The sequence below is a fragment of the Nycticebus coucang genome, chromosome 5 (genome assembly GCF_027406575.1).
Source record: "Nycticebus coucang isolate mNycCou1 chromosome 5, mNycCou1.pri, whole genome shotgun sequence".
Taxonomy (NCBI): domain Eukaryota; kingdom Metazoa; phylum Chordata; class Mammalia; order Primates; family Lorisidae; genus Nycticebus; species Nycticebus coucang.
The window spans coordinates 128,688,739-128,706,831 of NC_069784.1; the positions used below are offsets into that span (position 1 = coordinate 128,688,739).

Consider the following 18,093-nt stretch of genomic DNA (forward strand, 5'->3'; position numbering starts at 1 on the left):
TCCTTGTAGCTTTGACTTGCATTTCTCTGATGATGGGTGATATTGGACATTTTTCATACATCTGTTGGCCATTTGTCTTCTTCCAAGAAGTGTCTGTACAGATCTTTTGCCCAAATTTTTAATTGGATTATTTGTTTTATTCTTGTTCAAGTTGTTCAAGCTCCTTATATAGGACTATACACTCTGTATAGTCTAGTTATTAATCCGGTGTTAGATGGGTTGTTTGCAAAAATCATCTGCCATTCTATGAGTTATCTCTTGACTTTGCTGATCATTCCTTGCTGTGCAGAAGCTTTTTAGCTTGCTTTAATTCCATTTGTCTGTTTTTGCTTTGGTTGCCTGTGCTTTTGTAGTCTTACACAAAACATCTTTGCCCAGACCAACGTCCAGGATCCAGAGGGTTTCCCAGTGTTTTCTTCTAGTAATCTCTTGGTTTCGGATCTTAGAGTCAAGTCTTTAATCCATTATGATTTGATATTTGTGTATAGTGAGATATAAGGTTCTAGTTTCATTCTTCTGCATATAATTAACCAGTTTTTCCAGCTCCATTTATTGAAGAGACTGCCCTTTCTTTATTGTATATCCCTGGTGCCCACGTTGAAGATGAGTTGGCTGTAAATGCAGGGATTTACATCTGGGCTCTCTGTTCTGTTCCATTGGTCCATGTGTCTATTACTATGCCAGAACCTTGCTATGCTGACTTGGTTACTGTAGCTTTGTAGTAAATTTTGAAGTCAGGTATTTATGCTTCTAGCTGTGTTCTTTTTGCTCAGGATTGCTCATGCCATTAAGCTCTTTTGCCATTCCATAAAATCTTTAGGATTTTAAAAAAAATTTCTGTGAAGACCGTCATTGGTATTTTGATGAGGATTACATTGAACCTGTAAGTTGCTTTGAGTAGAATTGTCATTTTAACAATATTAAGTCTTTGAAACCATTAGCATGAAATATCCTTCCGTGTGTGTGTACTCTTCAATTTCTTTTATCAGTGTTTTATGGTTTTTCATATATATATGTATGTATACACACACGTCTTTTGCTTCTTTCGTTAAATTGATTTCCATGTATCTTATATTCTTTAAAACTATTATAAATTAGATTGCTTTTTTTTTGAGACAGACTTTAACTTTGTTGCCCTCGGTAGAGTGCTGTGCCATCGCAGCTCACAGCAACCTCAAACTCTTGGCCTTAAGCAATTCTTTTGCCTCAGCCTCCCAAGTAGCTGGGATTACAGGCACCTGCCACAACACCCGGCCATTTTTTTTTTTTTTTGTAGTTGTCAATGTTGTTTAGCAGGCTGGGGCCAAATTCGAAGCTGCCAGCCCCGGTGTATGTGGCTGACACCCTAACCATTGAGTTACGGGCGCCAAGCCTAGATTGCTTTCTTGACTTCTTTATCAGATTTTTACTATGGGCATACCTAAATGCTAGTGGTTTCTGTATGTTGACTTGGTATCCTGCAACTTTAATGCATTTGTTTATCAGTTCTATCAATTTTTTAAAATGAAATCTTTAGGTTTTTCTAAGTATAAAATCGTGTCATCTATTAACTCTATTTTCCAATTTGGATACCCTTTATTTTTTCCTCTTGCCTAATTCTTCTGGCCAGGACTTTCAGTATTATATTAAATAAAAATGGTGAAAGTGAGCATCCTTGTCTTAGAAAAAAGGCCTTCAGGGTGGCACCTGTGGCTTAAAGGAGTAGGGCGCTGGCCCCATATACTGGAGGTGGTGGGTTCAAACCCAGCCCTGGCCAACAAAAAAAAGAAAAAAAGGTCTTCTATTTTTTCCCACTCAGTATAATGCTAGCTTTGTTAGTGGATTCATCATATATGGTCCTTAATTACTTTGAGCATACCTAATTTGTTGAGGTTTTTTTTATGAAATAATGTTAAATTTTGTGTATTTTTATACTGCATCTATTGAGATGACCATGTAATTTTATCTCTATTCTGTTAATGTGGTATCACATTTAGATTTGCATTTGTTGAACCATCTGTGCATCTCAGGAATCAGCTTTACTTGATCCATATTGCCATGGGTTGAATGTGTCCCCCAAGAAACATGTATTGGAAACTCAACCTCAGATGCAAGTGTTGACAGGTAGAGGGCCCAATGCAGTGGTTCTCAACCTTCCTAATGCCACGACCCTTTAATACAGTTACTCATGTTGTGGTGACCCCCAACCATAAAATTATTTTCATTGCTACTTTATAACTGTAATTTTGCTACTGTTCTGAATCATAATGTAAATATCTGATATGCAGGATGGTCTTAGGCGACCCCTGTGAAAGGGTCGTTTGACCCCCAGGTTGAGAACCGCTGGCCTAATGGGAGGTGTCTAGGTCATGTCGGCTCCACCCACCCTAGTGGCTTAATGCTGATTATGAAAAGACTTGAGGTTACAAATTCACTTTCTCTCTTGCCCTTTTGTCACAGAATGAAACACCAAGAGGGCCAGGCCCTCAGTCATAAGACTTTTCAGCCTCCCAAACTGAGATAATACATTTCTGTTCATTATAAATCATATAAAAATCTAGTGACAAGGGTGGTGCCTGTGGCTCACTCGGTAGGGCGCTGGCCCTATATGCTGAGGGTAGCAGGTTCAAACCCGCCCCGACCAAACTGCAAAAACAAAAAATACAGCCGGGTGTTGGCAGGCGCCTGTAGTCCCAGCTACTGGGGAGGTTGAGGCAAGAGAATCGAATCGCCTAAGCACAGGAATTGGAAGTTGCTGTGAAATGTGTGATGCCACACTCACTACCGAGGGCAATAAAGTGAGACTCTGTGTCTACAAAAAAAAAACAATTGACTGGAGAGTTTACAAAAGGGTAGGAAAAAACTTGGGGTAACAGTTATGCTCATTGCCTTAACTGTGGTGATAGCTTCATGTATGTCAAAACTCATCAAATTACACTTTATGGAGTCGATTTAATGTGTTTTACTTTCATAAAGCAGCTTATAAAAATAAGTTGGTCTGTTAATCTTATTGAAGGTTTTACTCCTTTAGAAAACATATACCCACATTTGAACATACCTAATTTGTTGAGGTTTAAACAGTAAATCCTCTATCTTAAGTTTCTGAGATAAAGGGCAAAAGCCTTAAGCTTCTTTGAGGCCCTAATGATGGGATACTGTGAGACCCACCCTTAAATCTTTAGAGTGCCTGTTACCTGAATTCTACCTTATGATTTTTCCATATTTACAAATGAAACTAAATCATTTAACTTTGGAATTAAGGAATGAATAAAAATGACTTTGGCTTTTGTTACCAGCAGACGCTTGACTGCAGTCAAGATAGGACAAGCGTGGAACCTGCCAATATCACAAGCTCCCACTGAAGAATCCACACATAGACCCATTTAAGTAAGGCCTTCACCCAATTAAGGGCGCAACTTCCTAATTAAGTTGTTTCTAGGATTAAGATGTTTTATAAAAACAAAAAGGCATACATTCTTTATTAAGCTCACAATTTTATTGATAACGAACAAAATGTATTTTTATATGTATATACAAAAGACATAAAAATACAAAAATATTTATATGTATACAAAAATATTAGAACACAGATAACAGAAAAAAAGAAAGCAAGCACATTTTACAAAGGATACTTTCTTGGGAAATACATACATTGAAAAAGGCTAAGAAAGGAGACAAGACATTTAAATTAATAGATCTAAAAATTGATATTTCAGCTAGCATTAATTTGGTAAGATTAATAAAATGTCTTAATTGCCAATAGATGGTACACCTTATTTATATTTAAGATTGTCAAAGGTAAAATTACACAGCCTTCTTTTACCATAAAATTGCATCATTTCACTTCTGTATCACAAATACCAGATTACTTTTCCTTTTATCTTAAAATATTTAAATTTTCTGATTTGCACGGAGAATTTTAAACTTTTTCACATTAAATTGTAAAATATTTTAAGAGGTAGTGTATCCTCTTTATCCATTGAGAAAAAATTTCAATGTAAAATTGAAAATCACAATATATTTTTATTATTTTAAGTTAAAACCTAATTTTTCTAACTAATATTCATGATCACTAACAACTGTTTTAATAAGAGGTCACAATCTTCGTAAATTCTTTTTGCTTTTTTTAGTACCAGGCAGGGGACCCGTTTTACAATTGGCTTTTAGGAACTTGCCATTCGAACAGTCTTTCGTGTTATGATAATCACACAGACACCTTGTACAATAATCAAATCCACAGCCTTCCCGTTTGCAGGTTGCTCGCTCTAAGTAGCCATCATATTTTGCAGGTGAATTACATCGAATACAAGCTTTGAGGCTTTCATTCTTTTTCAAAGTCTTAGCAACCTAAAAAGAAAAAAAACACATAAAACAAATTTTAGTAAGGACCAAATATAATTAATTAGTAAAACTAGTAAATGTCTATACTTTCCCCAATACATGTATGAAGCACCACTATCACATGTTAGACACCTGCTGCCTTGAAGGAGTTTACTGCTCGATGGGTGACAGACAGCACCACCTGTCAACTGGTCCATGGCTATTTCCTATTGCTACTTTTACATACATGGTCTTCACTCTGTGCATGCTACTCACATACACACCAATGCCCAACTTAAATGTCTCTTTTCCTGTAAAGTCTTCCTAGTGTCATTAAGGAGTTGCTCTTTCATCTGCAGTTCTATCTTTTATGAAAGCACCTTATCCCACTATGTGGCATTATTTTTATGTAGCTGTCTTCTATTTATATTGTAGAACTACGACATTTCCTATTGATGCATTACCTGGTAGCAGATGCTCAAACATTTTTGAAAACGTTTACATGTCATGTTTGTCACTACATCATAAACATTTAAGATAGAAATTAAAACTTTACCATATAGAATTTCTATTTATTTACCAACATATGACAGTGATCATTAAAAAAAAAAAAAACTTACCAGTTAGATATAATTATGGTTTTCTAAATTAAGCTTATAAAATTATCTACATGTCAGTAGAACTTTGATTTGATGGTATAGTAGGAGGACTTTGATTTCAGAAAGTTATTATTATTTTGAGACAGAGTCTCACTATGTTGCCCTCTGTAGAGTGCTGTAGTATCACAGCTCACAGCAACCCCAAACTCTTGGGCTCAAGCGATTCTCTTGCCTTAGTCTCCCAAGTAGCTGGGACTACAGGCGCCCACCACAACGCACAACTACTTTTTGATGCAATTGTCATTGTTGTTTTAGCTGGCCCAGGCTGGGTTTGAACCTGCCAGCCTTGGTGTATGTGGCTGGTGCCATAATCACTGTGCTACAGGCGCCAAGCCGATTTCAGGAAGTTATTAAAGGCAGCAACTGCAGAACATAGTATTGGGTAACTTTGTAAGAAATGTTTACATCAAGGTTTTTCATTATTTCCTTAGTGTTTGTAAATTAGAACTCAACATCACTGAACTTCCACAAATAATGTCAAGCAGAATCTACTATTAGTAGAAAGACATCTCTGTGTACTTTCCTAATTTGAAATAGCGTTTGTTTTCCCACATTTTGGAGAACAAAATGAAGGGATAAAAGAAAACAATTCCCACTAATACTCCCCTAATACAGTAGAACATCTATGGTTGACCTCAAGTTGACCGAGTTCTCACAGACTGAACAAGCACCATATATGTAAGCATAGTAGGCTAGTTCCTTATGCTGACCACCTCCATACGTGGACCAGTTTGTTACAGTCCCTTAGGTGGTCAACTTAAAGAGGTTCTACTGTAATTCAAATTAAACTAAAATTTAAATGACCTGAATCAGTATCAAGTATCCTAATTTGTTAAGAATTATCTAGAGCAGCGGTTTTTAACCTGTGAGTCATGACCCACAGGAACTGTATTAAAGGGTCGTGGCATTAGGAAGGTTGAGAACCACTGATCTACAGCCATTTATATTTTGACCTTGAAAGGTCCCCCCCACCCCATTTTTCACTTTAAATCCTTTTTAAAATAAATGACTTATGTTTCTAATTTATTGATTAAACAGAAAATTACCTTAGAGAATTCACTGTGTCGGCTGTAAGTAGAACCCTTCTGATCACCTTGACTGGATAACTTGGTTTGAGCATCTTTTGGGAAAGGAGTCTGAGCTGTTGCTTCTTGAACAGAAGCCAGTGGGATTCTGAGCATAACATAATCTCTGGTTGAAGCATGTGCTGAAAAGTTTATGTTGCCTTCCTAATTAGAAAAAAGTTTTAATAAAACTTAAAAATTACTTTCTTTTCTATATTCTCGGCAATCAGCTCAATTTACAATCGCCAAAATGTGGAAACAGCCTAAATGCCCACCAACCCAGGAATGGATTAACAAGCTGTGGTATATGTATACCATGGAATACTATTCAGCTATTAAAAAAAATGGAGACTTTACATCCTTCGTATTAACCTGGATGGAAGTGGAAGACATTATTCTTAGTAAAGCATCACAAGAATGGAGAAGCATGAATCCTATGTACTCAATCTTGATATGAGGACAATTAATGACAATTAAGGTTATGGGGGGGGGAAGCAGAAAGAGGGATGGAGGGAGGGGGGTGGGGCCTTAGTGTGTGTCACACTTTATGGGGGCAAGACATGATTGCAAGAGGGACTTTACCTAACAATTGCAATCAGTGTAACTGGCTTATTGTACCCTCAATGAATCCCCAACAATAAAAAATAATAATAATAAAAAAAAATAAAAAAACTAAAAAAAAAACTAAAAAAAAAATCTATATTCTCGGCAATCATTTTTAACATTTGTACATGTAAGTGGAGAATAAGAACATAAAAGATCTATTCTTATGCGCAATTTACTCACACATGCTTTAACAGTTATACCTAACTATTCACACATATAAAGCCTAACTTATTGAAAGAAATTGTGTCAAATCACTTTACATGCGATTAAGTAACATAAAGCACTTAATACATGATTTAAAGCTAATCAATGTCAAAGTACTATTGCCAGAATAAGAGATTATTCTTTCCACCACCAGCAGGTGGCAATAGTCACATTTGAATGTTTCTGATTTAAAACCAGCCTATTGGATAAAAAACTGAACTTGGAGAATCTCATCAATAATTCACAAAAGTTACATACCTGTAAACAGCAACGCCAAAAACACTAAAATTTGCACACAAGTCCATCCAATAGTAAGGCCTGAACTTTTATTCATGTATTGATCTTGATTCTCAGAAATACTTCCAAGGTAAACTGATTACTTTAGAAAAGTAAATACATTTTCCTCCTACACTAAGAATCTTCAATATGTTCACATTTAATTTTTTTGGTAACCAGAAAAAAAATCCATTACTCCTATTCTGTAAAGGAGGGTTTTCAGACTTTTTCTTTCCTATTTCTATCTCCTATTTCTGAAAGAGCACCAGCAGTGTATTTTAAAATGAAAACATCAACAGTAAAGACTTACAGTAACTCTCTGCATGGCTTTTTTATACATCTCGAATGCTCCTTTATCATCTTCTAGAATCTTCTTCCAAGTAGTGCTCACTTTAGACACACTGGAAAAGTAAATGGCCATAAAGGAAACAATTAAATCATCACAAAGAGCTAAAATGAATGTAGCAGGAAAACAAACCACGCAAAACATTTTGCAGTGCTTTTCAAACCTGATTATAGATTGGAATTGCCTAGGGCACTTAAGATTTAAGGATCCAACAGTCCTGGTACATTATGTCTCACTGGTCTAAAATTAGGCTCAGGATACTACATTTTACTTTCTTTTTCCACAATATCTGCGAACAAAATAAATAGCCACTACTTTATTTTATAAATAAATAAATATAAAAGAAAAACACCATTTTAGCTATTTGGTAAAAGTTATACACAAAATTTCAAAGTACTCTAGGACATACTGCTAATTAGTGGAAATTAATTTTAAAAACGCTACTATGTTAACAAAGTAGAAACTGTGATATTGATTATCCCTCAAGAATACTTATATTATTAAAAATCAATATGTACATCTGGTTCGCATTAACCGTATTTCATAAAGACCAGTAGAAAGCCACACTTGCAGACTGCCTCTCAATAATTTCTCAAAAAGCCAAAAAATGAATCCAGTTGAGTTGAATCCAATCAAACCCTAGTCTGTATATTCATCTTAATTAATTTTCAAAGTTATCTTATCCGAACTGATTTTCCATGGTAGAATGACCAAGGGCAATTAGTATTTTTCTATGAAATGGTCATAATCAAATCTCTATTTGCAGGCTTTCCTGTTTCACCACTGTCAAACTTAGCACAGCCCTATATCAAAAATGGCCTAAAAGGAACAGAAACTATTTCTTACTTTCAGGTGTGACAAAAATCGTAATGCCTACTGGACCACTGAACTAGGCTATTTTTTATGTTTAGGCTCCAAAGATTTAATTTACATACAAAAAGTTTCAGAACTAAAAGGCACAAGGACTTCAATTTAAAAGAAATAGTTTTCTAACAGCATGAATATAACATTTGAACTGACTAGACTGAGTGCATACTTTGACACATAGGTAGGGAAATACCAGCAATGAAGGAAATCGTCACCTCAGTGAAACATAGCCTAGTACATGTCGAGTATCCCTAACCAAAACCTGAAACTTTTTGAATGATGCCATGATGCTCAAAGGAAATGAACATCGGAGTAGTTTGGATTAGGGATGTTCAATAATGAAAATATTCCCAAATTTGAAAAATGCTGACATGGAAATTCAAAGCAGTAATACTTACTTAATTAAGTCCATATCATTGAGCTGTGTTAAAATATTTGCTAGAAGATGTTTAAGTCCTCTTCGAAAGAGTTCACTGAGAATATCTACATATTCTAGGCCCATTTTCCTGCCAATTATATTCTGTAGTCTAAAATTTCCACTGGCTATAGTTGCCTTCAGCATCTCCCAATCTTTTCTTGGATTTCTTTTCGCATTCTTTTTTAATGTTGAACAAACGACTTTTTGAAAATGGAGAATTGGCAACAAGTTTTTGTTGGGATACTGGTCTGGGCTTTGTATCTGTAACAGGCAGGACTGTGAACTGTAACTGAAATTTTCCTCCAGGGGAAGGCTTCCTTCTTCGTGTTCATTGAGACCACTTTGCTGACAAAATGAAGAATACCCACTGTCTTCATAAAGTCTACTGGTCTCTAGTTCCTCTATTTCATGTGTACTATTAAGTGTTTGTTGTACATGTTGATTTTCCTTGTTATGCAAGGGCTTGCTTTCAGTATCAAGTTCTACAATCCCAGGGCTCACAACTGGTGATCCAAGACATGATAACCTTTCGTAGTCTTTAAAGCAGTCCTTACAAGAATCTTCCAAATATGCAGGAACATAGGAACCTAGTCTTCCAATGTCATCGGATTTTACCAGTTTAAGTCCAGAATGAACATGCTGGTCACGATTAAAATCACACTTCATTTTAACAGAAAGAATAGAACTTTCTTCTTCTTTACAACCTACGAAAAGAATACAATATTTACTTCTTAATGGTAACATTTCCACACATCCCTACTTCTAAAAGTAGGATATACAAAGATTAATTTATATTCATTCAGCGTTATGTTTTGCCTATATCCATTTGCTTATATAGCTGTGATATTATCCAAGTTTAATTACTGATATGATAACACTTGCAAATATTATTTATATCTTTTAAGAACAAATTAAATACTTTTAGAATCAGTTTTTATACCCTTGACTTGAAATGACATTACAGTTTGCTCTGGCTTAAATAACCCAAACCACTGATAGTCAAAATAGTTGAGACCCCTTGAGGGAGAAAAATGTGTACAGTTCAGAATAGTCTTGATGATAAAATAAATGAAAAATCTATATGTTATTTAAAGATAAGAAATTATTGTAAGCATTAAAATAATCCATAGGAGCTTGAAAAAAATGAAAAGACAACATACATTTAAACATCCATAAGTTAAAGTCTACCTGAACTCCCACAGTGCTCATCTCCCAGTTTTATTGTGGTTGGTGCTCCTGGTGACCCTTTCATATATTTAAAGTGTTTGTTTATGCTGCTGGATAGTAAACTCAAGCAGAGGGACATCTCCTTGTATCTTCCCTAATATGTCAGGACTATTCTGACACCAATTAGAATTAAGAGTTGGTAAATATAAGAATAACATTACAATCAATTAATCAGATTTAGGAGAATGATAGGGCAGCAGGTATAAATTACTGTCCAATTGCTTTAAATAACTTAAGATAATGTAATAGTAATAGCTATTTATGATAAGTAGCATAAATAAAAAAATAAGTCTTGATACTACTAAAGAATCATACCATTAGTTCTGGATAGTATCCATTAGAATTCAAAATTACTAATTCAAATTTAAACTTCAAAAAAGCCAAAGACTTATTCAAGGTTGTTTAGCACCCTAGAACTTCTCTTCAGGGCCTAGGAAATCAGTGAAGGCATACTGGAACAGGTAGCATTGTAAGACAGCTTTGAAGAATGGTTTCCTCAATGTCTATATTACTCACATTTTGGACCAAATAATTCTTTGTTCTTAGGGGTTGTTCTGTGTATGGTATGTTTAACAGCCTTTACCCATTAACACAAGTAGCAGCCATTACTCCTAAGATTCAACAGTTAAACAAATGTCTCCAGTTACCAGTTATTGCCAAATATTGGTAAGGAGGAAAAGCCAGTGGCAACATTTCCTCTGCTAGCTGAGAACCACAGCGTATAAGAGAGGCTGGGAGGGGCACTCGCTAAAGGATAACTCAAGCAAAGGCATAATGCTTGGAAGAAATATAGTAGATGGGTTCAGAAAAACGGCTTAGCACTGCTGAAGGCGGAGTATATGAATAGAGGGACAATGGGGATATGAACCAAAAAAGGCGGAGTCTTGAATGCCACATTAACAAGTGCTCCAGCTACCACTCCCCACCACACAGCCAGTCATATATAGGTAACAATTTATCCTATCAGTAAAGGTATGTATCAGTCACTATGTTTTGTATGTACTAAGTACTGGTCACCACTCCATTAATTTCATCATTTTTACTCACAGCAAAACCTTTCAAATACAAAAGGATACCTTCAAAGAAAGTAACCTTGTAGATAGAAACAGCTTTTAAAATCCCAGTGTTGAACACAGTAAAAGACACAAATAGTGTGTGCTTCAGGATCCCATTAAACCTCAAAATTAGGTTTAAACTACGAGTTCAGGGGCACAACAAAATAAAAGAATATACAAATTTTAACCCTGCAATAAAAATTTTAACCCTTGAACCATTTATTCTCAGTGGTTTCCCTTCACTGAGAGGGAAAAATGCTGCCAAGAGAGACTGTTTCTATTTTTGCCTCAACTAAAACAATCAGGTTTGAGTTACATATACCCACAATTTATCTAAGCGTATAAAAAAGCAGAAGCTCCATATGAAAGCACACCTTGCACTCTGTTTAGCTACCTAAACAAAGAGGCCTGATAGTACTTTAGGAGCTTCAAGGCATTCTCCCTCCCCTCTGTCTTCAGAGCCCTGTTTCTGGAGTGTCCAACAGAACCTTTCATTCAACACTATTCTTTGAATATACAGTTCTTTAAAATTAGCCCTAGTAATGAATAAAATACCTTATTTTTGTTTAGAAGCTTGCAACTTTCAATGTTTCCTAACACTGGTCCTCACCTTTTTGTGGTATGATGGGGAGTTGTTTTTAAAAGTGAGTGCAACGAAGATCAGTTAAGTTGCCCAAGACAAGTAGTTAAATGAGACAGATTTCTTGCCTATCAAGTCAGTGATCTTCCCATTATCTCACACAGGAATGAGGTACTTTGGAAAAACAGACCTGGCAAATTAAAGCAATGTATACCATATATCGTTTAACATTTATACTGACTTATAAAAAGCCAGAATTCACAGTGCAAGACCTCTTTAAAGTACTAAAGAAAAACACTTGTACATTTCTTTTCTCATTCAAGTGTGCCCTCTTAATATCCCATCTCAGGGCTTTGTACATTATGCTTTTCTCCGCCCGGAATATTTCTGCTTCGTTTGCATATTTACCTTCTAATTTATTACTCATGTATACCTTCATATTTATTTGTGAGGGCACTAAGCAAACCTCATCAAACCATGTTTCAAAGCACTACCAATTTTACATTTAGAAGATTACTATAATAGAATATTACTCATTAAATTGGGGAACTTAAAATGAACAAAAGAACTATTACATTCTTCTTCTGCCAACCTGTATTTTCACATGAAAAGATTTAATATTAAAAAAATTAATAAACTTGATTTACAGAAAAGTTGCGAGAATAGTACAGAATTCCTGTACATCAAGCACCCAATACGCAACTCTTCCATTATGAACTTGGATCTATGATAAAATGAATGCATCAATACTGAGGCCACTTTACCTGGATTTCTTTTGTTTTTACCTAATGTCTTTTTTCTGTTCCACGATCCTATTCAGGATTCCATATTACATTTAATCCTCGTATCTCTTTAGGCTCCCTTTAGCTATAATAATTTCTATGAGTTTACTTATAATGACCTTGGCAATTCTAAGGAGTACTAATCAGATTACTTTGAAGCCTGTCCTTCAATTGGGAATTGTCTGATGTTTTTCTTAATCTGGGGCTAAGTTTTTAACAAAAAGACCACAGAAGTAAAGTGCTATCACTGGGCCTGGTGGCTCACGCCTATAATCCTAGCTCTGGGAGGCCAAAGTGGGTGGATAGCTTGAACTCATGAGCTTGAGACCAGCTTGAGCAAAAAGCAAGACCTTGTCTCCACTGAAAGTAGAAACAGTGAGGCAAGAGGGTCGCGTGAGCCCAAGAGTTGGAGGTTGCTGTGAGATATGACACTGCACTCTACCCAGGGCAAGAGCTTGAGACTGTCTCAAAAAAAAAAAAAAAAAAAAAAAGAGTAAAGTGCTATTATTACTACATCAAGAGTACATGCTATCGATATAATTTATCATTGATGTTAGCCTTGTTCACTTGGCTGAAGCTACATCTGTCAGGTTTTTCCACTGTAAACTTACTACTTTTTGTTCCTTTTCTGTACCATTCTCTTCGGAAGAAAGTGACTACACACAGCTCACACTTAAAGGGGCAGGGAGTCATGCTCCACTTCTGTGAGGGGGAGTAAACTTATATACCATTTGGAATTCTTTTGCACAGAAGATTTGTCCATGCCTTCCGATTTATTTATACAATAATTTATATGCACATATCAGTATATACCCACAGACTTTGGGTTGTAATCTAACACTACTTATGTTGGTGCTCAAATTATTTCTCACTATTGTGAGCTCTTTCAGTTGGGCTCAGTGTCCACTTGTCCTTTTTGCATCATTTTGTTTGAGTATTCCTTACTTTCTGGAAATACAAGATGCTCTAGGATCACCCTCTAGTTTCCTTGTTGTAGTCCTAGAATCAGTCATTTCTCCAAGGAACACGGGTGTTTTTATTTGGTTGGTTGGTTGTTTTTGAGAAAAAAATATGAGGAACCAAAATGTGGATCCTGGTTGTAGATTTAAGTTTAAAACATGAACTGAATGTATTTTTCATCTCTGTAACTATATCATAGAATACTGGTTCGGCACCCGTAGCACAGTGGTTATGGTGCCAGCCACATACACCAAAGCTGGCAGGTTCGAACCTGGCCTGGGCCAGCTAAACAAAGACAACTGCAAAAAAATAGCCGGGCATTGTGGTGGGCACCTATAGTCCCAGCTACTCGGGAGGCTGAGCAGAGAACTGTTTCAGCCCAAGAGTTGGAGGTTGCTGTGAGCTGTAATGCCACAGCACTCTACTGAGGGTGACAGCTCAAACAAAAAACCCCACAGAATAAACTGAATAATAACCACGTTTTTACAAAGCTGAACCAACTGTTTACAGCTAAAAAGATGGGTGAAAACCATCTTTTAACAAGTTCAGTGCCTTCCAATGCCCAAGCCAAATTTGGGAAATAGATGTAGTATTTGTATAACTGATCTGATATTACTCAGAAAGTATCACATTCTTCCAGAACCTCTTGAGTTAAGCAGAGGAGGGTTGAGAGTCTAGTTTGTGCCGGGCGTGGTAGCTCACATCTATAATCCCAGTACTTTGGGAGACCCAAGGTGGGTGGATTGCTTGAGCTCAGTAGTTCAAGACCAGCCTGAGCAAAAGAGAGAAATCCTGTCTCTACTAAAATATAGAAAAACTAGCTGGGCATAATGGCAGGTGCCTGCTGTCCTAGCTACTCAGGAGGCTGAGACAAGAGGATGGCTCAACCCCAAGGGTTTGAGGTTGCTATGCACTCTACCCAGGGTGACAGAGTGGAAGAAAAAAAAAAAAAAAAAAAAAAGTCTAGTTTGCCACTTTATTTATTTTTCTAATGTCCACTCAGTGACAGGGTAAAGGGAGAAGAAGATATTAGGCAGGGATGATCTTTTAGAGAAGATGGCATTCTGAGGTCTGAAAGTCTTGTAGAAATCCTGTGAAGAGTTCCAGACAAATACAGAAAGTGAGGACAAGTGCAGTGTGTTCAAAGAAAAGAACCATAGGCCTGCAGCTTTGTGAGCTAGAGAGAGATGATTTTTTAAAAAGGTTGTAAAGATAGAATGACTATAGATTTGTAGGATTGGGTGGGCCTTTGAGGGATTGTAATTGGAGAAGAGATATTTGGTTTATATTTGTAAAAGATCACTGGTAGCTATGGATCATAAGGTAAAGTAGAAGCAGGGAGACTAGTTAGAAGTGTTTATCACAGGGGTCCAGAGAGCGGAATACCAGGGATCAGCATGATTAAATGAAGATAATTGGATATTCATTGGGATTCAATGTCTATTATTTAGGAGGGTAAAGCTAATAGAGCTTGCAAATATACTAGATGTGGACATCAAGAAAAGGGAATTAAAAAAAAAGTACTCCATGATTTAAGGCTGAAGTATCTAAGGTAGAAAGTGCCATTAACAGAGCTGAGGAGGTGAACTCTTAAAGGCAGTTTCCTCATCCGTAAAATGAGGGTATGAAAATGAAACTCATAGACTAAATGAATAGCAGAGTCCTTCTCACAGGGGTGTCATTAACAGAATCTACTTTTAATCACATAATAACCTAAACCCTTTCATTTTCCTTACATTGCAAGTCATTACATTTATTTAAAAATACACCCCACACAAAAGAATACATTTCAGACTATATACTTTTCTATTAGAATGTATAGGTTGAAGAATCAGATTCAAGTTCAAATGAAAATCCTTGCTCAGCTCTTTGACTAACTTTGTGAACTTGGAACATTCTATACCATTTTTTATTTTCTCTAAAGTCAAAATACTAATAAAGACTCAACTATGGTACTTTTTTAAAGACTCTCAGTTACCAATTCACAGCCAATCATAGAGAAGTGGTATTTTATTAAACTGTACAAAGTCTGACCATATATTTAACTTTCCAAGAGAGACTCAATATCATAATTAAGGCTACCGTGCCTAAAAATCTTTGTAAGTCTTCTAGGGTTAATGAAATAATTAAGTTTCAGTCTCTAATATCTATAGATAACCACCATGTGCACGGTTAGGCCACAGCCATTCCTTTACTTAAGAACCTGAGAGGCCCAAGGCTTGATACTATAAAGCATAAATCAAACATAATTCTTAAAAGAAATCTTTAGAAAAACTTACTTTCAAAAATATTAGGATGCAATAGTTTTTCAAAATTTCATTTCCTTAAAAGCCTGTAAAAAATCTCAAGAAGCAGCAGATACCTTCTGAGGACAACTGGAGTTAGCAATCAAAAAACTCCCACATAAGCCATCAAGTTCCAAAATTTCAAAGGATATTTATGATCAAGGATCCTTTAGAAATATATTTAACCTGCTAAAATTAAGTATTATTTTTTTCTCCATACTCTAAATTTCTTTCCCAATGACAGAGACATTACCAAATTACGATGTCAAAATTGCTAAATTTTTTTCATTTCTGATCATTTTTGAGGTAAAAAAATGCATTTGGATTGTTTAGAAGAGGTAGCAACGAAGAGGACAAAAGGAGGGGCTGGAGTGTCTTCCATTCCTTACAAACTTTGAAATAAAGACTGTATAGTTCTTCACAAGTACAAACTATACTTGTGGGGGGGGAATTAAACAATTCCTCAATTCTCACAAATTCAACTGAATATAATCAACAAATTCAAGATTTTGTAGTAGAAAGTGTTTTCCGTGAACTCTCCCCTTGAGACTGCAGGCCTCGAGTTGCAAGGCAATAGGGGGAAAAAAGGAAAAAATTTAAGTTTTTGTTTGTATATCCAAGATGATGTTTGTCCCATGCGCAGAATGGGGAGGCTGTCTCTGCATTTGGCGGGAGTTGGGGGAGACCCTGGAGCCCCCGAGGTGTCGCTGGGGCTGCCCCCGAGGGCGCGGGACGTGCGGAGGAGGCGGGAGATAACCGGGAGCCAGATCTCCCGCGCCCGCCAGCAGGTCTGAAGCAGCGAAAAATCGGGAAAATTGACTTTGGATCTTAAGGTCCGGGACAGATAAGGACATGGGGCACAGGGAGTGAGGGTGAAGCACGTGATCAGACCCTGGGAGTGCCGGGTCGCAGCCCTGTCACAACCAGGAGCCCAAAGGTGGGGGAGGGGGCATTTGGCGCCTATTCAAGCCGGGTGGGGATAGGTAAGTATTCCGAGAAGGAAAAACGGCGCTCGCTTCAGTTTGCCACGACTTGCACCTCCCCGGGAGTTGGAGTCGGATGCAGCATGGACGGCGAGAACCCGCGACCCGCCATCCCACCCCAGCACATTTGCCTTCCCCTTCTCGACCCCCCAGGCTTCTTTCTCCAGGACCCAGGAACCCCCGGCCGCCCGAGGCCCCAGGTGTGGCTGCCCCAGGTTCGGAAGGGTGGCGGGTCTGGAGTGGCAGGGTGCGCCCCTCACCGTGCACCCCGCCTGAAATGCGAACCCCCCTCACGCCCTCTCCCTTCACTCACTGTCCAGGGGGCGAGGGCGCCCGGCTGCTGTCACGGTGCTGGAGCTGCAGGAGCAGGAGGATGGCCGTGGGGAGCAGCTGCAAGGGCGCCGGCTCATACCCGGGGACGTGCGGCCCGCCTCAGGTGAAGGAACTGCTCTAGCAGCAGAGAATTGAGCCGCTTGCTTCATAGAGCTGTAGCTCTTAAAAGGCGCCAGCTGGTACTTTTAAAATCTTTGAATTTGGTGCCCAAATCCGAGCGGCCCAATGGGACGCGTCGCCCTCAAGTGCGCACCACTAGGAAAGCCGTAGGCGGAGCCGCTCTCACCCACACCCAATTGGAGGTGGCCGAGGAGAAGCTGAGCCGCAGAGTCCAACCCCCTCCCATCTCACCGGCTCCACACGTCCGGAAAGATGCTGAGGCCGGGGGCGGAGCCTCCGAGCGCGGGGAGGCGGCGGCAGGGCCGCACGTGGAGGAAGTCCACCACGCATGCGTGCGCCCGTCAAGCTGCCCTCGCCGACTTGGGAAGTGACCTCCTGCAAGTCCCAATTTAAGCCAGAAGACAGCTGCGGCTTCTATCTGAAGACCTCCGATGGATGCAAATGGTAGCTGACTTTCCTCAATCACTCACAAGTTGGAGTTCGGTGAGCGGCAACCCCGGTCGTCCGGGAATCCGGACTTTCCGGAAGACGAATCCTCCCCCAAGTCCGGCTTAGCCCGCCTCTCTAGGATTTACGCGCGCACTCTCCTCTCCCTCCTAATAGCGCTCCTCCCCTGTCCCTTGCCCCTGCGCAGGCGCCTTTGCAGGGCGGTGGCTACAGAGTTGGCGGGTCGGCGCTTGCGCGGTGGGGTCCGAGGCTTTCCCTGGCGAGGTGCAGGGAACCGGTAGACTCGAGGGACCCCGGCTCCTCCCAGCGTTTGCGGGCGCCACCCTTGCTGTAGTGTTCTTGCAGGGCCTTTCGGCAGGGTTCACAGTAGGACACTTTTTCCTTGTAAGCACATTTATTTGTATTTTTTAACCACCGTTCTGCAGATGCTATTGTACGGAAGTTAAGTTTACTGAATTTGAATCTACGCTTCCCCGGGATGTTTCTTCAGGGGCCAAGCGCAAGAGCCACTAATCTGCTTCCCCAAAAAGAATTAATAAAAATCTCCAGTCTCTTGGGTTAGAGGCCCCTGGCCAGGTGAAT

General features: G+C 38.5%; 1 protein-coding gene across 2 annotated transcripts; it reads right to left on the bottom strand.

The window, feature by feature from the left end:
* Positions 1-3,477: 3,477 nt before the first annotated feature.
* On the bottom strand, positions 3,478-17,395 carry FBXO5 (F-box protein 5). 2 transcript variants are annotated; one of them, XM_053591477.1, is made up of 5 exons: positions 17,296-17,395; positions 8,720-9,443; positions 7,419-7,509; positions 6,005-6,187; positions 3,478-4,326 (listed from the first exon to the last, which is right to left on the bottom strand). In XM_053591477.1, the coding sequence occupies exons 2-5, from the start codon at positions 9,403-9,405 to the stop codon at positions 4,075-4,077; spliced, it is 1,212 nt and encodes a 403-aa protein (XP_053447452.1). In that variant the 5' UTR covers positions 9,406-9,443; positions 17,296-17,395; the 3' UTR covers positions 3,478-4,074. The 2 variants fall into 2 exon arrangements, with proteins under 2 accessions (XP_053447452.1, XP_053447451.1); XM_053591476.1 differs by lacking the exon at positions 17,296-17,395 and adding an exon at positions 16,925-17,273.
* Positions 17,396-18,093: the final 698 nt, after the last annotated feature.

Coding starts and splice junctions, on each gene's coding strand:
- FBXO5 (XM_053591476.1), bottom strand. CDS start 17,093: ATGAAGCAAGCGGCTCAATTCTCTGCTGCTAGAGCAGTTCCTTCACCT. Junction 9,444..16,924: donor GCGCCCTCGCCCCCTGGACA/GTGAGTGAAGGG, acceptor TTCTTTTCGTAG/GTTGTAAAGAAGAAGAAAGT. Junction 4,327..6,004: donor GACACAGTGAATTCTCTAAG/GTAATTTTCTGT, acceptor TTTTCTTTTTAG/GTTGCTAAGACTTTGAAAAA.